At 38.5% G+C, this 23,817-nt stretch overlaps 1 protein-coding gene across 1 annotated transcript in view; it reads right to left on the bottom strand.

Moving 5' to 3' along the window:
• Nucleotides 1-23,817, bottom strand: part of PARVA (parvin alpha) — a 66,741-nt gene that overhangs the window by 15,574 nt on the left and 27,350 nt on the right. The window contains exons 2-6 of the mRNA XM_005150642.3: nucleotides 9,780-9,869; nucleotides 9,610-9,680; nucleotides 8,866-8,968; nucleotides 6,787-6,927; nucleotides 4,672-4,787 (exon numbers count right to left, since the gene is read on the bottom strand). Coding sequence (XP_005150699.1) covers nucleotides 4,672-4,787; nucleotides 6,787-6,927; nucleotides 8,866-8,968; nucleotides 9,610-9,680; nucleotides 9,780-9,869 — 521 coding nt within the window. The remainder of the gene's footprint in view (nucleotides 1-4,671; nucleotides 4,788-6,786; nucleotides 6,928-8,865; nucleotides 8,969-9,609; nucleotides 9,681-9,779; nucleotides 9,870-23,817) is intronic.

Here is a 23,817-nt window from a genome sequence, read left to right as displayed (position 1 = left end):
CATTAAGCAATTATTCATGATTCTTCACTCCTTGTCATACAAGGAAAAGAGAAAAATAAATTTATGCTGGTCCCAGACTTGCCTTACACATGGAAAAGAGAAAAGGGAGACTAACCTTTTCCAAAAGTCCTTCATGGCATGTGAACTGGAGCTGCTGCTCTTCCCTGCCTTGGAAAAGACAGCACACCCTACCTGAGGCATGTATGATGGTGCTGAGGATTTGGTCAGGCTTGAGTTTAGTATTTCTATGCTGCATTACTAAAATATATGAGGATCAAACTTAAGTTTCTGCAACAAAGCCATATATGGCACTCTCTGGGTCACCCCAGACTGGTACTCGAACAGGCCAAATTGTCGTTTTAGCTAGATGATATTTTCAGGGTTTTTCTGTCCTATTTTGTAAAACCCTATTATTATCTTGCATATAGTTAAAAATGTATTCAGGGAGGACATTTGAACATTAAAAAGAGAGAGTGAAGTCCAGTGTGTTATATACTGAAAGAGGGGGCACAGAACAGCTGCTGAGACATCTTCTGTCACATATCTTGAAAGTCTAAAGAAAAACTACATCATTTAGGGCTATCTTCATTTATAACTTGTGCAGACAGCAGTAAGTACTTGCACCTAGTTACCTACTTGCACCTACTTGCACTAGTTACCATCTAGTTCATGGAGCTCAAGTTAAAATTCCATTCTAGGATTTTTATTTTTCACTTTGCTGCAGGGTGAAAGGAAACTTTTATTTCCTCCTGATGATGACTCCTACATGCATTCTGAAGCAGCATCCATTCTGAAGCAAAAGCCCTATCACTTGTCTCCTAGAGGAGTTGAGCACTGTAGCAATGGCAACTGTATATCTCAGTGTCCAGTCCACTTACATGGGAGAAGAGAAAGGCTTCTTTTACTTCACCTTCCCTCTGCAAACATGCAAAAATCGCCTAAAATATATTCTAATACAGATATAAAACATTTCCCTTTTTGATAAACAGCAATTAATATAATAGGAATTCTACATCTTAATCCTGTTGTTGACAAATAAAAAATAAACCAAAACAAAAAGAAAACCCAAACCAAACCAAGAATCCAAAACAAAACAACAACAACAAAAAACCCACACAACCAAAAGATCCCAAGACATCAAGCCCTATTTTTGTGTCTGGCATCTGATCACTAACAGTAATGGAATTTCCACACTACCCAAATATAACATGACTCTGCTGGACACTTACTTCACCACCACATGTCAAGACGGACTTTCTTAGGCTTCCGATCTGTAAAAAGACTGGTGAAAAAATCCCAAGGGCAACAATAAGAATGGACCTTAGAAACACTAGTCTAAGGACCATCTCTGTGAAGGCTGCTTCCCATTCATCTTCTGCAATTTAAAAACTCTCTGCCTCAAAGTTTACTCTAACACTGATGTCACCTGTTGTGAAGTTTGACTTGTATCAAGACAGAGAATGACACAATATTCCTAAAAATACAAAGAAGTGACACTGAGGATGGAAAGACTCTCCAACAATGTTCCTTAAAGACAAGTGGCTATAACTGAAATAACAAATGATAAAAATGAACATTACTATTTCAAAGAAATAAAGCATGAATTAAGATTCCCCATTAAAAAGAAAAGCTGTACACACATTCCAGTGACCTCAGGGACAGGCTTGGCATTTCTTCCCTCCCAGCTGAAAGACTCCACTAATGGCTGTGAAAGATCTTCCTAATCACTTACCATTCTAAATTGGTGACTAACCCTAAAAAAACACATCTGAAATTTGGGTAATAGGTCTGGAAATGGAAAAAGTTTCTTCTTCATCTCTGTTTGCATCAGCTAGATGTCAGCAGTTTTATGTAACTGAGGGCCAACTGGTTACTTAAACACACGAGTGCCACTCTAAAAACCTTCCAACTACCTGAATCATAGAATAGTAAGGGTTGGAAGGGGACCCTGGAAGGGACCTTATGATCACCTAGTTTCAACCCCTCTGAATGGGTTTTGTCTATCTACTGTTGCTATCCATTTCATCTGGAGGGTCATGTTTCATAACTGCCCCACCAAAATGAAATGCAGAACTGTTCTGGAGCTTAAAGAACAAATACATTTGTCACAGGTTCAAAAAAAAGACTTCTTGGGAAGCTGGAGGCAGTGCTGCTTGGAAGCATTTCACACCTTCTCAGGCAGTGGGACCAAGGATCTCAGATTACGCCTGTGATATATATACTTTCTTCTAATCTCATTAATTTTCTGTGTTTGCTTATCAGTAGTTTATGCACCCAAGAATTGCAATACCAGTGTTCAGAATACACTGAAGCCATTCTGGCTGCTCTGCCAATGCATTCTTATACTCTCTGACTTACATTCCTTGCACACAAACAACCTGTCATTTAACAAGCCGTGGATGGCATAAATAAATAATTTTTTTAAGGAGTGGAAATGATGGCTCTGCACAAAAGCTCTCACTTGTTTCAGTAAACAAACAAAGCCCAGGCTTTGGTCAAAGTTATTCACTCTACTACTATGAAAGGAAAAGAAAATCATATAATAAAATAACTATAAAAGATCCATCTATCTTTCTTTTTTTCCCCAAACAGTTTATAACCAGATTTCATATTATCTCATTCCTAACAGCTTTTGTACAAAACACCCAAATGAAACAAGCTTTCCTAAGACCTGTGCTGATTACCTGTTGGGTATGAGCACATTTTAGTTTCAGAGATATCTTTGTTTCTACTGCATTTAACTACACCCAGTCAACAGGCAACCCACACATTTTATGTGTTTCTCAACCTAAGAAAATAATGAAATGAATCAAGGTAGTCTTCCTCAGAGAGTTCATAGAAGTACTTGGGGTTTTTATTCCTCTCTTTATACTATTCCCTTTATCAAACTATATAGAGTAGAAATTAAAACCAGCCACCAATATAATCTGTTAAGCTTCCCCAGGCATGATCTGACTTCACAGAATATATGAGGGTTTAGAACATAAGGTGTGCAAGTCTGAACACTAAAGTAGGCTTTAGGATCTAAATTAGGCTGCTTGTTGATTAAAACTTTCACTGAGTTCAGAGGGCACATGATGAATTACACAGAACCCATCTCACAGGACATGAAAGACATTTAAAACAAAAAACCATCCACTATAAAATAAAAATGAAAATTGCCTCAAACACAATTACAGTAAGAATACTGACCTTCCTCTCACCCTTCCCTGTTTATAGGAATCAGCATAGCCTTGGAGTTCCACTGACCAGTTTTCACCAAGGACAGGGGCTGTGGGATGAAATCTTCTGCAAGATTTTATCCTGGTACAACTCCTTTCTCTCGCTCACCAGCACCTGAGCTACAGCTGCATAGCTCAGACGCAAAGCAGAGAGCCAGAATCTCCCACTACTTACTGTTTTTAAATCAGTTTATCTGTAGTGACTTCAGTGGATTTGCTGTTGAAGTACCTTAGCCTATTAAACAAAAGGACAATTACGTCCATTGATTTCAGTGGGAATTTTGTCTGGACATATAGAGTGACAGCAAAATGCAAGACTGGTTCTTTATTTTAGAATGGTTTTCTTTTTCTATTTTTTTTTGGTGGGGGGTTTAACCCAAAGATGCCCTGCCACTGTACTCCAGATTTCTTAAGCTGGTTTTGGTAGAACACTGAAATAACCCAGTGTAATTAATATATTTATAATAGCCAAAGAAAAGTGCTTGAAAATTATGTTCCTCTGAAGTCTTAAATAAGTGCCAATCTGCTAGGGTTCTCTTTCATTGTCTGTAGAGAAACCCATGAAGCAGAATTTGAGAGTCAATGAGTCATTATCAGGCATCAGTGACACATCTACCAGAGACTCTCCTTCAGATTTCTCCTCAAATTACAGAACTGTCTGATTTAAATGCTGGAAAAAGGTTACTTTCTCAGATATGTCCCACAGATTTTCAGTCACACACAACTTGAACAATAGCTCTTTGCATCAGATACTTCAGGGTAACATCAGTTAAAACACATAAAGACAGTTGCAGTGTGCAAAATAAAGGCATAGCTACTAGGACAGAAAGAAAAGCAAATTAAATGGGAAGAGGCCAAATAAGATAGAGCAAGTACGAGTCCAAGGGAAGGAAAAAATATAACAGAATATGAAGAGTTTGGATGGATGAGGAGTTTGACTGACACAAAAGATTTAATTGATGGGAGGTTTTGCATGCTTATGAGAAAGCCAACATTGTAATCAGACTAAATTAGCATGCACAAGGCTGAAAAAGAGTATTTAGTCACCTAACATGAATCTGAATGTAATAAACAGTGACAATTCATCATTCAGTGCCAAGATTGATTTGAATCTCTACACAAGTGAGAAGACCATCAAAAATGGGAAAAATAATAATTCTAGAGATCACATTGAGTGATAAACACATTCCGACAATAACAATGCTTCATATACTTTTAACGTCAGAGTCTGGCCACTCCACAATCTAAATAAGATATTCTGAGCCACAGCTCAATCTGGGAAAGCACTTCTGCCTTTTTCTGGTTGAAGCATTTTCCAGCAGGGAAGATGCTCTCTTGTCAGCCAAACAGACACACACATGCCTGCCCAAACAGAAACTCCATCTGTATTTTTCAAGAAACCCCTGTCAATTTCACAACACTACCAACAGCTGTTCAACACCTCTCTTACCTGCACAACAACCACCTGAATGGACACATGATCTGGGAGTCGGATTGGTGCTCGAAAATACTGTGATAATGCAACCAGAAGATGAAGTATTGCTACGAGGCTTTTAGCATGAACAGCTGAAATAGATATTAAAAGCACAAGTTACAAACTGCAAAGTAACTAGGGCACATATTTTTACCATTTAGGATGTAGGCATTATGGGACTCTTCTCCTCCTGCCATCTGGAGCCTTGGGGAACTTTTAATGCACTTCACCTTTACTGGTCCCCTCCTGCTCAACAGGTCATGTGAATGCAGCCCAGTCAATAATAAGTGTCAGCACCAAAGCGTTACTTTTTTGCAATATGTCTGGACACCACAGGCTCATGTAGATGGAAATCTAAAGCTAATCCAAAACCCAGATTTCATGTACAGCATTTTAAGTGCTGTCTCTGCATTATCCTTGCCTTTCTTTTATTCACTTTATTTCAATAAGGATTTATGGACTATCAGAAAGATATTTTTGTACTCATAACATGCACTTACTCATTTTTAAGTGTCACAATGTCTGCAGGATGATAAATGAGCCTATTTTGGCAGAAGCCTTAAGCAATAACTTACTAAACTCAATGACTCAAACATTCCGCATGAAGTTGTTACAGTTCTTGTTATTGAAGCTTTTTCACAGCAGGTTTCATATGCGTAGTTAACACTAACACAACTTACAAGATATCAAAAGCCATATGCAGGAAATCCATAAGTATCTGTAAGTGAATCACTCCTAATTTTTATAATTGCCTTTCTTCTTTTTTTGATTTGTTTTTGCATTTATAGTCTTTTCCCAGAGTAGTATTCAGCTACAGTACAGTGCACTTCTGTTTCGTGTACTTGAGCTAACCAACAACTACTACCTTACTACACTGTAAAGCAGGACCAGATTAACTGAAACATTCTTCTTCATTATCCTCCAGTGCAAGTCCCAACTATGCCACATGGACATGCCCATTCATCTAAAATGTGGTATCACTGTCAAATTTTGCTGGCATGCCAGTGGTCAAGGATGAGGTGCTTTAGTGGAACACCAGAAAGAGGTCTGTCTGCATAAAACTGGTGTGTGCTACAGCTGGCTTCAGCTGCTGCTGCCTATCTCTACTTTAGCACTAAAACACATGTAAAATATTAAATTAAAACTAGAAGTTAAGTTGTCAAGCCACTCCAAACACCCTGCCTCCCGCTGCATGACAGAGAATGGAAAAAACCTGGGGGTAAGTTGAAGAGAGATGGGTAAAGAAAATTCAGTGGGACCACATGAAGGGTAAAGTCAGAGATGACTAACGTTCAGTCTTCCTCCCTTGAGCTATTTCTCTCCCTCTCACTAATCTGTTGGAAATTGAACAGGATACAACACAGCCCATCTGTGGTAGACAGGTATAGGAGACAGGGAAAATGCTACATACTGGTGAAGGTATTCACTGGTGTGAAATGATTCTGGATACCAAATTTAAAACTGATTAAGAGGTCTAATTTTATAGAATTGATGATAACCTGCTTTCTGCAACACAAATGCAGTAAAAATGTCCTGTGTTGGGCCACAGAGGGCATTTCTATTAGATATAACTGTATTCATTTTTAATACAACAAAACAGGAAGGATACGGTCCTAATCTTAATGAGAGCTTTGCAATAAAAACTGGTGGTTCAGATTTAGCCTTAAATAATCAGAAATATTATTCGTATCTATGTTGCAAATGTTACACAAATAAGCCCTAGGACCTAACTCTCCTTCTATATTATATATATTATCTATATTCTCCTATATTATCTATATTATTTATGCGGGCACTTGCCTATTTCAACAGTAAGTAAGTAACAGAAAACTTAAGCTGGTATGCATATGGACTTAAGAGCAGAAATACCATACTTTGACAGACTCTGAAAAGACACTATTTAAATTGGGGGTTGACGAGCAGTAAAGAGAATAGAGGGTAACGCAGTTCAAAGTGCCCTGCAGGGCAGCTCCTACAATAAATACCAGGTTTCAGCCTTCCCTTATCATTGGATATTTCATAATTCCAGATAGCAGCTATAAACACTCAGCTGTCAACAAACAAGAACAGCATAGAAAACATGCAACTTACAGTCAACATTCCATTTAATGCTTCTTGGAGGCAGTTTAAGGGTTTCGTTGATCTTTTCAAGTACTGTCTGTAGCTTCTGTTTCTGAGCAATTTCAGACTGAGTAACTTCAGCAACGTTCAGCTTCTCACTTTCAAGTTTTTCTGAAGTGGTAATAGATAATAAAAACAGAAGAAAAACCCTGAAGAACACAAAGGCATACCATGCATCCAGATGTATATTCATGAGATACTGGACTTCCTAGTTTTAAAATTATCTGGTTTTCCTTCCATAGCCACTTCCCTACCTTCCCACTCCTAAGCTCCTATCCTAAAGATACAGTTCACATTTTCCCTTTATCTACCCCTTGCTAAAGGGAAGGCCGAGTATTAATTAAAACCACACTACCAACTAACAAGTATTTTCTGCAACTCCCTTTTGGGAACACCAGAGTCTGAAGTAAGGCCCATTACTTCTATTGCTACTGGATAGCCCCATTATTTCTATTGCTACTGGATAAAGGACATTCTGCATACAAACAGCTTGTACAGCAGACCATCAAACCTACAGAAGATACACCAACTTCAAGAAGATTTGTTTCACTGGTCTCACTCTTCTAGCTTCTCCCTCAGACTCAGGAGATTTAAAAATTGTACTCAGCCTGTTTGTAATAACAGTGAAGAGACACCACATTCAGAGATGTGGAGGATGCACGCAAGAAATGTGGACAAGTATTTCTGGAGGTATGAAAACAACTAAAACCTCTGACAGTTTCTTTCTAGAAAACCACAGCTCTTTTCTACACTCAAAATTTGCAGAAGATCAAAAATACTTCATGAATCAGTTTGTAACTAATTAGCACAAATTGCTAGGTATATACATACACAGCTTAGTGTTTACCATTAAATAACAAGCAAAGATAATTTAGCAGTAAATGCTCCCTGATCACAACAACAGAAACAAAATGTTTGGCCACCTATCAATTTACTTCTATGAAAGAATATCTTATTAACAAATATCTTATTCAGTAAGAGCCAATCTTATTCTCAGCGAAGCCAAGTATCTTCCCAGAGAGCCTGAGCTACCAGCTTGTGAATCCTGCCTGAGATCCTATCTCCATGGGTTTCTTGTGCCTCCACAAAAATGAATCTGTGCATAGTCTCACAAAACCAAAGTCTTCAGTTAGTATAGACCTGATCCATAAGGAATTAATGGTAATGGAAAAGATTCCACTGAAATCAGTGAGTGCTGGATCAGTATACGCATATTTAGAGTCAGGCTGCATCTGATACGTGTCTTTTTGGGTTTGAAGTCACTGGAGGTCTGCCCATGAGAGTCAGATTGCTCAGTCTGGGGCACATCCAGTCCATCACAATATATTCAATAGCTTAACCATTCATAGAAGTCTGTGTACTCTTTATTAGAAATGTTCACATGATGTTTCAAGATTCATTTGAGATACTGAGAAGAAATTTACTGGAGACTTTATGAGCTGTAATAACTAAGAAAATGGCTTCTAAGCCAACAGTTCAAAAAGCACATGCCAGCTCTGTATTAGCAGTTTCTCTTCTCTATCTGTTTCTCAGCTGAAGCTCAGTTTGCAGTCCACTGGGTACCATTACCTCAGCAATGTTAAAAGCCAGACATCAAATTAGAAAGAAATTCCAACTTTCCAAAGGAACTTCGCAATGTGAATAAACTACAATATGGAACCAGCAGAGATTAAAAACATCCAGTGTTGTACTGGAAATACCCTTGCCTTGAAACTTACTTTCCACTTGTAACATGGTTAAGTTTGCACAGCACATATGCAGATAATAAATTTAATTGGAGTGAATACTGTTGCCAAGACAAGAACCCTCCCTCGCTAGTACCCCAGGTAGGCTTTATGCTCTTCTCATCAACTACAGAGCACCACACATTGCACTGTAGCTATAAGGACTGTGCATACAGCCTATTGCTCAAGGGTCTCATAATATAATGCTATTTTTACACCACTTAGTGGCATAAATGTAAGACGAAACCAAGGCTCCTATGTAGGAACAAGTGATCCACTTACTGACAGAATGCCCCAACAGCGTGCACATAGATTCTTTTCTTACCAAATAATTTCTGCAATACTTGTCCATCATACAGGTCTTCAGCCAAGTCTTTCACAATAATCCTCTCTCCTACCAACACATCATTAATCCAGTCAATTAATACCTATATGGGAAACACAAATTTGGCAGTATTACACACTATTCATTTGCAATTTAAAACACATGTCATTTTTTACAATGATGAAAATATTTAGCAGAAAGAATACCAAAGCTGCAATGGCTCAAAATACAATCAAGTCTGAAATACCATCAGAAGAAAATAGGAAGGACTTAGGAAGGACTCTTCCAAGTGGTTAGGAAGCACTTTATAATGCACCACAGTATCTAGACAAACACCAGCTTGATGCAGTGCCTTCTGGAGTGAAATCTGTCCTTTGCTTTCACTAGTATTTTAACATTTGATTGTGAATCCAAAGGTGTTGAAGTCAGTTGTAATGAAGCTTCCTGCTAAAGTTCTGACCCAAGAATCACAAAGACTACAAGGGAAGTCAGGGTGACCATAGGATTGGGGGTAGGATGGGACTAAAAACTCAGGATTTTAATTCAAATCCTTAAGTATCCATGTGCCATATCTAGAGAAAGATACTTCAGCAAATGACCTTCCCATTTCACAGGGGTGCATGCACGACCTGGTTTCATTTAATTAATATCTAAAAAATACTTTGAAGTGTTCAAATGAAAGAGTCAGGGATAGCATTAAAAATACCTTAACTTTCTTGAAAATGTTTACATGCTTTTCGTTACCTTCATTAGTTCTTGTAATTTTGGGTCATTTCTTGAATTTGGATCAACCATTGTTCGGACTTCATTTTCCTCTGGAGGGTTTTAAAGAAAGATATTATAAACTATTACAGGCATGAAACTTTATTTTACATCAAGCTTTTATGTTGAGATTTAAAATTGTTCTGAATTACCTAGCATAGTGTCCTCAGGGTCTAGTTCAAATGGAATTGGACTGAGAGGTAAGTTAATGGCATTTATTCCTTCTTCCTGTAATTCAGATACTAGGAAATAAAAGAGAAGAGCTTGGTCAAATTTCAATTCAATTTTCCTTACTATTTCACTCTTGCTAGAAGTAGCATTAATTGTCTTAATTTCTTTATAAGAACATGACTCTATTAGATAAGCCATTAGGTATAATTAAAGTAATAAAATATAGCTAACAAAAAAAGGAGGCCCACCCAACAAACCTTTACTGGTATATTTTCCATGGATAATGGTACTCGAATCAACACAATTTCCTCAAGTCTTTTCCAGGATAAGGCACATTGTCCTCAAATTTTGAAAGGATCACTTGCATTTTAATAGTCTTGACATTTTAACACTAATTAATCATCTTAGCTGAGGAAAATGATTATTGCTTTCAGCTGTGTCACCCTTGCTCTGGAGATACTTCAAGTTTAGCTACTTGAGAGGAGCTGGGTCTGGTTATATATCCACACAGGAGCTGCCAGACTGATAGAACTATTTGCAGCACATGGCTATCTCCATTGCTCAGGTCAGAGACCAGTTGGAGCAGACTGCAGGATGCTTCTGGCCTGTGTTCTTGGCCTTTCTTTAGCAGATACAACAGCAGCAAGACATAGGTGTAAAATGATGAACCCTCAAAAGTACTGCCTTAGTGTGGAGTCCAGACATAGGCTGAGATAGAACTTGGACATGGGAATGCGAAATAATCCAAGATCCAACAGTCTGGAGAAGCCCACAGTTGTCAGGAAATATGGACTCGTATTTCCTACTCAGCCAAAGTCCTCTAATGGTGCAAAAAGTAATATTCTTGTAATACATGCTCTGAGAACAGAGGAACAGATTGATCCAGAGAAGTGTTGAAACAATCTGCCACTAGTTCTGTACTGTACAGGTTCTACACTTTTACAGTTATCCCTCTGCTCACCTCATAGATTGCAAAGACAAACTCCTTGCTTCACCAGCCAAACATGCCTCTGTATAAGAGATGAGCATAAATACAAACAAGCCAATACACTAATCCTACCACTATGGAAGAACACAGAGTACTGTGCAGGGAGGGTTGCTGCTTTGGTGATCAGACAAGCCAGTAGTACCCTGTTCTGTGACCAAGAAATCAGTAAAAATCTGACCTACCAAACCAGGGAAGAGTTTTGCCATCTTATGTGGAAAGCCTTTTAGAAGACAACTCAAGACATGGTTTTACTTTTTTCTTTAGCAATTTTCTTAGGCTTTGGAACAGGCTGTCCAGGGCAGTGGTGGAATCCCCATCCCTGAAGCATTCACAAATCCTGTACACAAGGCCCTTAGTGACATGATGCAGTGGTGGACTTGGCAGTGCTTGGGAATGGTTGGACCTGATGATCTTGAAGGTCTTTTCCAACTTTGCTGATTCTACGATTCTATGTGTGATAAGTAAGTAATGCTGCTCTGACCACTCATTTTCCAGTGTACAGACCTTTAATAGAACTCGTTATTAAAACTGTTTCAGTTCAAACTTAAATAACTTAATTCAACTATTCTACATGTGTCCTAAAGTTTCAGGCAGCTGTATGCACCTTCTGACATGAACTGAAATATGTGATTTATGTGCAGATGCAGATTCAACATCTAACATTTCAGACTTACTAGCTGAATCTTTGCTCAGTTTATTCTGAAAATTACAGATGCAATTCAGGTTTGGAGAAAACAGCAAAGTAGAAAGTGACAGTAGAGATCTTGTGTTTTGTTCCTGGCCCCTTAACTGCCTCGTAAGTTAGCTTTTGAAAAAGAGTTTTACCTCTCTGCTTTAACTCCCTGTGTGCAAGTACAGCTGAGTTTCACATGAACTCTGCAATAGTTAGTCAGTTGGTGTGATAACAGTACTTAAACCTTTCCAAATACTGTCTATGCTTCATGAAATATTTTGTGCTCTGCCAGGTGAAATGCCTGTGCACTTTTCAGGAGCAGCCTCTATGAAAGGGTTCTATGCACGATTCATAGCAATAATGGCTGTTAGAATGCTTATTTTAATTGTACAAAAGTAACCTTAAGAAATCCACTACTTTCAGTACGGAAACACTAACTTCACTTCATACACTTACCCTTGCTTTTGTATCTGTAAAATACAAATATTGAGCAGCTCTAAAGAGTCATAAAATAACGCTGACAATAATAGTTCCCTTGATTGTTGTATATCCTCTAAAACTGATGGCTAAGAGCAATGGACCAAATTAATCCCTTATGTAAATCCATTGAGTTCTGAGGAGTTATAGCAAGGATGAATTTGGTCTAACATGCACAATCTCAGGAACTGTTTACCCTTTTAATGGCATTTTTTTAACTGATAGCACTCGTTAGAGAAAATCACTGGTGCTTTTATTAACCATGGTTATAAGCATAAAAACATCAGTGGATAGAAAGCTTTCACGTGCAGGTCTTTCTGTTCTGAAATGTTTAGTTCATGGAGGACTTCCACACAAAGATTCCTGGGCAGAAAATGCTATTTGGGCTCTTTTTCCACAGCAATCCCAAGAAGGAGCATAATAAGAAATCTGTTCAAGCCAACTGGCTTCACTGAGCAGTCCTATCCCAAAGGGCTGGATGCTTTGCTTGGGCAAGTCACAGTAGGGGAAGCAGTCAGCTCATTTTCCTAGTAAAGGACAGTGGTGAAAGGTTTTGGCTTCCCTCCCCAAGGTGTGACCCACTGGAACAACTCACTGACGCTTCTCCAGGGAGACTGAGTGGACCTTTCAAGGCTGAATGTTCTTTAAGGCATTCTTTACTAGGCCCACTAAACCTCCCCAGATTTGTTCTCTAGTCTGTACAACTATTACTATTAATAACATGACCTTCAACATACTATCAGAGTTTCTGATAATAAAACAAACTAAAACTTGCCATATCTTGCAAGGAAACGGTACATAAAATACAAATAAAATAATAATAAATATGCACAATAAACTAATACATTGATCTCTTCTAGAATGCATTGCAAGTGATAGGTTGATTGTACAGCAGGGGCTAACTGCTGCTTTGTTGTACTCAGGTATGCACAAGTGTGGTCTTATTCCCCCCAGGCAGGTCACCCAACTCATACGTCTATCACACCTGCCTGAGCCATATGCAGAACCTACCCAACCCATCTCCAGATGATCCAAAGATCCCAGATGGATCCAGTTTGCCAGAGAGGACAGCTCCTCCACAGCCACTGCATTCTGCAGTGCGCAACCATGCCCAAGGTTGGTATTAGTTCTGTAATAAAGACTCCTGGCTCTCCTGTCCCCTACAAGCAGAAAACATGATGGAGAAACCCAGAGCCTGATAGCATCTTTTCCTTTCTTTCCTGATAATGAAGAGAAAACATTTAGCTACAGATTAGTAATATTACTAAAAGGAGCAGGTAAGAACATATGCATTATAACAAGTTGTATGTAAATGGAGAGAAAATGTATTATGTAGCATAGCCTCACTTTCTAAGAATTTCCATCAAAAACGTTCCATGACAAACTACTATTATACACTTAGGTGTTTATAGAGGAATCACAAAAATGTGATTGAGGTTAAGAGTTTGCATACCACAGTTTCAGCAGAGGAATCAATTTTTCAGCTGCTTTTCATTAATTTGTTTTAATTAATTTTCATAAAAATCACTTCAGCAATTTAGCATTTTAATAAAAACAAGGCACATGTTTGTGACAGTTTTTGCAGCAGCCAAAACAATTTCTTGAAATACTCTGAGGGAGGACTTGGACTATCAGTAAGACCTCCACTTTGAATCTTAAAGTATAAAGATCCAGGAAGGCAGAAGGGGACACAGCTACAGCTCATTCATACAGCAGTTGCCAGAAGGCAGATCAGTGCACAGGGCCCTGCAGCAGCTCCTCTGAAAGACAGTATCCACAGAGTTGTCTGCTTGATATCAAGCATGCTTGGCCAGTGCACGACCCCAGCAATTAAGAGTTAAGAGCACCTTTCTGTTCCCACCCTCTGCTGCAGCCCAGATACAGCCCTGTGAGTCAGCTACCATGGGGCTTGTTCTCGCTGTGCTTATATTGGCCAGATTAGGGACTTCATCCTTTGGATGCAAGAGGAAAACCCAGTCCTTTGTGGGTTTTTTATAGTCACCATGCTGAGTGGAAGTGGGGGTTGAACATATGTTTGAAGCAAGACCCTTAAAAGCAACTGAGCTACACATGGACCAGACAAATCTTCATGGATTTGCAATGTGAAAGTCCCAGTTTTAACTCTGGATAAGGAATGGTCACTTCTGCTTAGACTTCTGATTCAGGTCCACATGCCAAACTTGTTACGATGTAATCAAGTGCAACTCTACTGCTATCAGCTGTCAACAGACTTCCTCCTATCATGCCATCACCAGATTTGGCCCCAGAGCTGGGGAGTCCACAAGCTTGTATCAACAGCAACTACAGCAGCTATTTTAAGCTGGATAGAGTTCTTACTGCTTTAGATGCTATAGGATTACAAAGTCATAAACCTATGCTATCAACTCCACACGAATGTTCTAAGCCAGACTTTGCCCTTTGATGTGTGCATTCAACTGCCATTGAAACCACTGGATGCCAAGCACATCTGAAAGTGGAGTACTGCCCATACGGTTTAAATTGGCTTAATTCCTCTAGAACATGCAGCCTGTTGCTCCACATTGTATTTAGCAGACAGTTTCATTTGGGTTTTTTACTTGTTTATTTTCTGTGCTGAAGGCTTTTTGCTGCCCTGCTTAGTATTCAGGGCTTAATGTTATTCTGATTTGAATAAAACACATCTAATTATTTAACTGAGCTCAGAAATGCCGTATCACCCAACACATTCTCTGTGGTTTAGACGTATTTTGGCATATCTATTCGAAGATTCATAAAATAAATACAGCAAGATGCAGTGTTAAATGGTCTCTTCTGAGTGCTACAGCCATGTCTTTCCATATAATTGATTCCTTACTTACAAAACTAAAATTACTCAAGCGCTACAACACTAACAGATCGATTCTGAAAGTCTGTGATTAACTAAAACCAAACCCTAGTACTGGAGTACCACAATGACACAATGCTTCTAACCTCAATGTTTCAAAACCAGAAGATTTAAATATATGCATGTACACCTGCATAAATATATACATACACGCTTCTGCAATTCTTTAACTGTATTTTATTCTTAACATAAAGGTTTTCCATTCAAGGTCATCTGTGCCACTTTTAAGGTTGCAGATACTTTGTTTTGGCTTCAGGGGGGTTGAAGAAGAGGGGAAAGGTTGTGTTTTCATGGTGGTCTGGTTTGATTTGGGTTTTTTTTGGTGGAAGCTGAGATTTGTTGCCATTCACAGCACTCCAGGAGTTTCAGCTTCTTATAAAAAGCCAAAGGACAAATCACCTGATACTGTAAACCTCTATGGTAGACAGTAGCTTTATGTACCATACTTTAAGCTACTCTTCCCTCTAACAAGCACAGCTTGGGAGGCTAGCTGCAGACATTATATTGCCAGAGTAACACTGGATATTTGTATGTACACCCACATTCAAACATGTGCTTATGCTACATACATTGATGTCCGTAGTCAGGAATTTTCTAAACAGCCAGTTTAGAAAAATGCTGATTTTCAATAAGAAATGTCTTTACTGCTCTTGTGGCAGACAGAGATGTTCGCTCAGAGTTGAGTCAAATGCAGATGAATTGGTTTTGGTTTCATATTCTCTTCACTGGGTGCAAATTTCCCATAAATGCTTATGACCTGGCTGGCTTGCCTCTGTAACCACTTGTGTGCCGGAGCAGCTTTACTACTCCCACTGACCTGATAGTCTGCTATGCAGACTTGCGTGTTAATAACTGTATCCACACAGATTTCAGTGAATTTATGCCAGTTTATACCAACTCACTTTCAATTCTATTCTCCCTCATATACTCCAGTTAGACACCCCGACATAATTTCAGTGGAGTAATTCTAAATTTGTACTGCCAAATATGAAAAGATTCAAATCGCTTGAGATGGCCAGAGAATGAGAGGAAAAAATACAATCAGCAAAAGCATTTTCAAAAAGTCCCAGTTTAAGTTTTTACAGAATTATACTATTCAAAACTTATGCAATTGCTTTCTGGGCTATCCATCCAATTGTTATTTTTTAATGCTTGTGTGTGTGCATCTTATAAGTCCACAAAGGGAAAAGAAAATATTAATCTAAAATGGTCTAATTTTCTTGAATACATAATTCATCCAATATGGATTCTGGCAGCTCAGCTTTAACTCCAAAACAAAAGAAATCCACACAAAAGGCAATAAATCTGCATTACACATGGTACTAAAATGATCCAATGGATTTATAGATGTTTACAAGTTTGCAGAGTGTGACACAGTGTCCACCAGAAATTTGATATTCACAGCACAAAACATCATAAACATATGTCTACAACTACAAAGGAGCCTTTTTATCTGGAAATAACTGTTAAAGTTGTCTTCAGAACATAAACCTGAAGTTGTAAATGCTACTCCTCATTTATTCTCCAAAACATAACAAATAGGGAAAGAAAAGCAGAGATATGTTTGCAATTGAAAATGTTTCTCAGGAAATGATCTGTACAGGAACATCATTCTCATTCCATTAACTGCTGACTCCAAGCCAACCATTTGTAAAAGTAAATAAATATGCAAACTGGCTGACAACAATATGCCTGCCTTTAATGTTACTGCATTAGTACCCATTCTCCAAAAAAGAATCTATTTTCTTTTCTCATTTCTCCATTAAACAAAACATGGCATACACACAAAAAGAACGGGTGAAATGCTGCTCACAAAAAAGAATGGCAGAAATGCCATAACTTTATTTTCATGTATGCAATAGAAATTAAATGCTTATTGCCTTGAGCTTTATTTAAAGTCCAAAACTACTCCAAAGTATTTCAGTGACTAGCCTGCTGTTCCTTTCCTTTTTACAATTAGCAGGGAAAAAAAACCCTCCACAGACTGACAAATGTCTGGTCTGAGTAGGTACAAAACAACAAAAACAAAACAGGGACCAAATGCAATCCTTCTGGAGAGTGCATGTGATTTTTTTTGCCATGTCACAAGTAGCTTCATTAAGCCATACATGCCTTCACATTTCATTATGGGATGAAGCTTCTTTCTCAGGATTTTCCTGTAGTTTCTGAGAGGTAGCAAGTGTTGCACTGTCAAGCTAACACAGATGCCAGTCATTCCAGTCATTCCTTCACCACATTCTCTCAACACATCTTTCAAAATACATAAGCAGTATCTGCAGATGTTTTGAAAAGCCTGCCACCCTACAGGAGTGTTTCAAATACCACTAAAATCCCCCAAAACCAGCACTGGGAACAAACACAGACAAGCATTCAAACAAAACTTTTTTTTCCCCAATTGAAGAACAAACTATGCATACAAGAAATGCTGTGACCATCCCAAGTCCTTATCAAAATGTGTTGCACTGAATCTGATTCCAGCCTAAAAACTCCTCAAACAGCCTCAGATATGTTGGTAGGGTCTCTGTGCAACAGACACGTAGAGATTATTAAATGGTCTGCACATGGTATCCCTAAATGCAAAATATCTTACTGAAACAAATCCTTTGAAAGCTAAGATTTCCAATTTACTGAGATATTTGGAAAGATTTATTGAGATTCTCAGAACTACATGGAGTACTCTGGGAATACATGGAGACAGAAGAGAGAATGTTTGTATCCTCCTCACTGATACTTCACAAATTATAATAAACCCAGAGGTAGCAAAATCCAGTAGAGAGTCAGACAGACCGCCTGGTGCAGTCCTAACACAAAGCAAGTAGAGGGAAGTTCATTCTATACACTCATCAGCTTGCTGCAATAGTTTTTTCCAAATATTGTGGAGTGGAGAAGCTGATTTTATTTTATGACTGACTTGCCTCGTTCTCTGAATCACCACCAGCCAGCTAATAGTAGCTATTCCAACATCAACAAGGGGCGCTCATGCAGAAAAGACAAAACCAAAGATTTGTTCCAAGAAGTCTTTCCCAGCTCGACAAGTTCTAGCTATTCCTAAGAGAAAATCCAAAAATAGTTCTTAGGAATGTGAGGGCATACTAGTAGCAAGCTGAGGATTTCCTGAATTTCTTGCTCTTTTCTTGTGTATATAAACCCTGGTTTTGAAGGAGAAAAAAACAAGTGTCAGATCCACTGCATCTCAATAATCTGGACGACTACTACTTCTTGGAAGAATTAGAAAAATTACTACATTTACTGGAAAGTTACAGTTCTTTTTCAGGGACTGGAAATTGGTTTATGTATCACACATGGCCACTATTTTCAAACTGTACTTCTTGGAGCTATTTGTGTTTTAATGTAAGCATCTGGTCATCTTCAGGGAATGACTTTGTAACAAAGGATCAAAATATTTGTAGTAAAGGGCCCCAGAAGGCAAAAAACAGAAACAAAAATCACTTCAGTATCTTCTGAGAGCTGCTCATGCTTGAAGATCTTTCTTTGGTATTAAAGCCATTCAAGATAAAGTTCGAGGGTGACACCAAGGTGCTGGACAAGTAGCAAATAAAAAAAGTGACCCTCAGAAATTAAAATAATGGATACAAATATGCGAATGTATTATCTACTTGCACAACAGTTTGCAGTCCATGCTTTGCTACCTTCTGCATCAATGCTGAGCATCTAACCATGGTTTTCAGATTCAGTACAACAAATGAGAATGGACCTGCTGTACCTAATTCTTTTTTCCCCTCCATTTTAAAGATTCCCGACTTCTTGATACTTTAGTGTTTGTGTCTAACAGATGGTTTCTAAAAGTCTCTGCAGCATGTCCTAGGGAATTTAAATTTCTTGTCAAGGACAGAATCGGAATCTAATTTGGGAACTGGGATATAGACAGACCTTCAACATGGAAAAACGAGGCTGTGACTTTGGCTGGATCAACAGAAACTCACCTACATTCTTAAAGCAAATGGGCTGGATTTGGTGAGGGCAGCAAGATGAAACATTAAAGTGGCAGAAATACACAATTTATCATATTGAAGAGTATACTACCCTTTGGGGGGTTCTCTTGGCTAATGTAGTGGCTAATGTGCATTTGACTGCAGAAAAACTTCAGGCTTGGACTGTTACAGAAAGGACTACAGAAAAGGTAAACTTGTTTCACCATCCTTATTTCATATGAGTGTGCATCACTTACCAAGACGCACATCTGACAAGTGTAAGCCCTCCTGTTCTTGCCAGCCATACAGCATGTAGGGTCATTTCAGAGACTGAGAGGAATATATTAGGGCTGTGGCAATCCCTAATAGAGGGAGGACTTTGATCAGGTGGCATAAATCAGTGTGCTATAATCAATAGTATGGCTGTAGTATTCTCCTAAAACACATTTGCACAGAAGTGCAAGATTATGATGCAAGACAGGATTTTGGTAGCACAAACTGGAAACTATGCTCAGCTTAGGAAAGCAGAGTTAGTTCTCATTTTACACAGGAAATAAATCAACACTTTCCAGTCTATGTTCTCAAATACATTAATCAGAATTAATTCATTTAAGATCCCACCAACAGAAGAAAATAGCACTATCCCCATTCTGCAGCACAGAAAGTGATGCACTTCAAGATTAAAGGATACATTTGTATGTTTCCTTTCTGAAGACACAAATTGCTCTTGTAAAATAGAAGCTAGGCACAGTCTATAATGTCACACTTAGTCTGATCTAGAATGCACAGAAATTCTTGTACCTTTTATTTACAAACCCATTATCACAGCTAAGAGAACACACTTGTTTTGATATAACTAGTAGTAATGATTTTTCATGCAGCCCTGTGCCTTGCTCTTCACAGGCACTGCCTGGTACCCTCCTGCGCATTCCTGACTTTGCTCGTTTCCTTAAAACCCTCAGACAGCTGCTTCAACTTATAAATGCCCTGCCTCAAAAAAAATTAGCTTACTGAACTGTTCATCTGATTACAGTGTTCACATATTTCTTATCAGGAAATAAGCTGCAAGCACTGTAAGCACCATCAATGTAAGCATAAATCCACAGCCCTAAACTGCACATGCATTGCAACTCTTTTCCAAGCGATTTCAAACTAGCTGTAAGCTCAGCGCAGCAGTTGCTACCCCCTGTCAAACGCTGTCAGACATGGGAAACACCACTGTGTAAACTCCTATCTGTTAAATCCATTTCACAAGCTGCTGTCATTACCAATATATCAATTCCAGCATGCAAAACATTCATACCAATAGTAGCTATGGCTGTATTTGCTGCCTTGCAGGTGAACACACCAAAAATTGCAATTGAATCATGCAAGTAAATAACCTTAAATGGGTTTTAATCCATAGTACTAACACATTCAAAGTTTCCTAGAAATAATCTGAAGCCTTCAGCTGTTGATGTCATAAATGAGTTTATGTTAATATTCCTATTAGGAGCATTTAGTACTAAAAAATTTTCATTTTAATACATATGAATATTAAAACTTACCTACTGCATCACACATAGCCATTAGAAAATTGCTATCTCAAGTATGCTTTTGACTACAAGTGACAATTTTCCCTGAGTGGAAATTCAAATCATAAAAATCACTATTTTCACACTAGATCAAGTACTACTAAAGGACTGAATTTGTCTCAAACTGAAGTTAATAGAAAACACATACTCTTATGAAATAGCACTAGGATGAAATATCTAATTCTACCTCATATTGCAGAAATATTTTCATGGAATAGTTTCCAAAATTAACAAACTATTGTATATTCTTCCTCTTTCACCCAGGAAAAACAAGTCTGACAAAGGGAAGAAGAAAACAACCTCCCATTCTTATCTTCAAATTATCACAGAATAAAAATAACTACCATTCCAAAAATACAAGGTCAGAAAACAATACTCCTAAAGTATCACAGAAATGACAATGAAAAATAACTGAGTCAGTCTAGTCTCCTACCTTTAGGGCAAAATGCTCCACAGCCCATCGTATGGTCGTTGGGCCACCCTCATAGTGCATATCAGGGAGAACTGCAGTCTATAAGGTGTCTGAAGCCCCTTGTTGCTCTGCAGGCCGCTTTGCTGCTGCTCTGCAGAGAAGCTGTATTAGCTTTAGAGTCTGTTTTCCAACAGAATGGTCCATGCACATCACAACTCTCGGCTCAGAGCATCGCTTCAGAACAAGTGACTGACTGCCTATATAATTTAATATGATGCCACATGAGACTCATAGACCATCTGCAAAAGAAACTAAATCTGCTTTTTGCAGCTTGGTAAGTTGCATTCTGAATGCTGGAATGTAATTTTGACTGTGTGCTTTTGTTATCAGTCATATAAAACACTCAAACAGCAAGCGTAAGGCACACGTTTTTACCAGTATCAGTCTGTTCCTGTTGTAGGTAACTCGTACCTTTTCCTCACACAACTTAAAGTTACCATTTCCCCTCACAGTGTACAAAAGGTGTAAGGCACAGACATGGCAATATTGGAAGTTAAATTTACCCCTTTTTTTGGTGTAAAACAAAAGGCTGGTCAACAAGAGCTACAGAATCCTTGAATCCTGTTGCCAGAATTGAGATGCACGTGTGATACTACCAAATTCAGCTCCTGACCGCAGTATGCTTTCTCTAGAAATACTTCCCTACTGCAGTAATTAGCAAAACTCACATGGAATGAGTATTAAGCCTAAACAGGCAAAAGCATGTAAAAAGCTAAAAAGCAGAAGAAAGCAGAGGTATGAGCCATCAAAAGAATAATAAACTACTGCTAAGAAATTAACTACTTTTATGTGCCCTGGGTCCTGCCAAAGAGGGACAGTAATGAAAAGATAATCTAAAGCAATCACTTACTCGGCTAAAAATCAAATAGCTATGAAGTTTTCTACAGACTACAACTTTTCAGAAGCTATAAAATGTTTAAGTGTCTATTTCAGCTTGGAGCAGGATGAGGGAAATGACACATCCCTGGCTCATTTCTAAGTCGTGGAAAGTGGTTACCTTCCTAGTTTCCAATTGAACTTCATTTAAAATACCAGTGCCAAAAGGCAAGTATGGAGAACTGAGAGGTATTTACTGTTTAGGGTTATTCAGCTGTGCTACAGAACATTCCTTCCACAGGTTTCATATCAGATGTGATTCCTTGCAGAAAAATACACAGAGTTCTCATAACTGTCCTGAAACCACATTCTTCTCCAATTCTAAGGGATCTCAAATACACGTTAGTCTGCAGCTACCTGGTTACTCCTAAGAGCAGTGCTCCCCCGCCAACAGTCCTCTTTCATGCTGTACTCGCACGTACTAATGGGGCTCCCTATTCTGACTCCTGGAGTCTCACTGCTTTTTGGAACTGAGAAACTGGATCACCAAACTGCTGAATAACAGCATTCAGTTACAGGACAATACTAAGCTGGCCATTCTGTACCAAGCTTTCCTTTTCTTAATTTCTGAACAGAATCACAAACATCACAGATAGTTATTACGGCAATCCTGTCTAGGAGGTAAGTACAGCTAAAGGAAAACCATGCTCCACTTGAAACATCAAGGAGGATGCACTTAAGATAATTAAGAAAATTCAGAGTCTGAAGACAGAGGAACCTTCATCTTCAAATCAACCTATTTTATGAGTGACTATTTATAAAGTGGCACTTTTCTGCACAGAGAAAATAGCTATTTTATTAAAAAGTAGTGAAAGAAAAGAAAGTTGGTGGTTTTTTATGGTAATTTTTTGTACCTACAGCCAAAAGATCATGTCCAGGTACATTTCTAATAGGTGTAGTTACAGTAGAGTAAGAAAGCTACAAATTAGCTAAAGCAGAACTGCTTTCTCAGAGGGTGTAACATGGCAAGAAGTTGACAACAGGTGTGAAGGGTATAGCTTGGGGACCAAGTACAGGAATTTCTATTTGTACTCTCTGTAACCCATTTCCACTTGCCGCAAACACAAATTCAAGTGGGACTTAATTTCTAATTCCTGTAATCTAACAACAACAAAGCCATCATTCAAAAAGCCTGTGCACTTCCCCTTTCCCTTAGCAGAGATCACTGCGGGAAAAAAAACAACACACTGGTAAGATGCTTTGGATCCAGATTTTCCCAACTGCTCCTAAAGGCTCACTTTCAACCCCACAATTTTCAGCTTTATGAAAACAGAATTATAGCCAGGGAAGACTAAAGTCTTTTTCAAGCCATTCTGGCCATCAATACAGGAAACAATTCAAAGGCAACATGACACTGATAGCTTAATTTGTGAAAATGGATAAATACCGTATCTGCCACATAGCACATTAACCCATGTAACAAATAAATACAGAAATAGCACTGCAATACTTGGTTAAAAGGTTTTGGTTCACGGAGTAGGAAATTTAATTAAAGCATGTAATGTCAATTACTGTCATTTGTAATTTTATTTTGCTTCCCTAGAAAAAATACAGATGCAGGATTCTAAAGTTACCTGCATGTTTGATGAAAATGGGATAAAATTACCTAGGTTCTGAGAAAACCCAGAGAGTAGCAGGAAAAAATGCATTTTTACCTAACCTCATTCATGGATCTTCTTCAAAGTGTTGATTACGTAAGAACTGACATGCCTCCAATTTAAACTTATAAGCCAACAACCCAGACCTGAAACAAGACTTTTATGTTTAAAAAACTGTGTTAAGTCAGCAGAAAGGTTGAGAGGGGTGCAATAGCCTAATTCTCAGCTACTGCAAATAGGCACAACCTCACTAGAGCCAACAGAAGCACAGTGACTAATATCAGAAGAGAATTTGCCTTAGTGTTTACACTGATCGATTTTAATTGGAAAATTACAGGGCCAGGTCCTTAATGCTTCTGTCCCCTTAACTCTGCTCTGTGCAAAGGTGACAGTGATATGGGAGCCATGTAGAAGACTCCAAGCATCTCACCAGCACAGTAATAAAACATTGCCAAATCTCATCAGTCCTTATCCTTTGCCATATGCAATGCACTGCAGCATCAGCATCTATTTATGCTTTTGCACAAACTGCTCTTCAGCAGCTCAGTGCTGCACAGAAGCACCCT

Source organism: Melopsittacus undulatus, chromosome 8 (assembly GCF_012275295.1).
Source record: "Melopsittacus undulatus isolate bMelUnd1 chromosome 8, bMelUnd1.mat.Z, whole genome shotgun sequence".
Taxonomy (NCBI): domain Eukaryota; kingdom Metazoa; phylum Chordata; class Aves; order Psittaciformes; family Psittaculidae; genus Melopsittacus; species Melopsittacus undulatus.
Note: the sequence above shows the minus strand (reverse complement) of the source record. Positions and strands in the feature narration are given on the sequence as shown.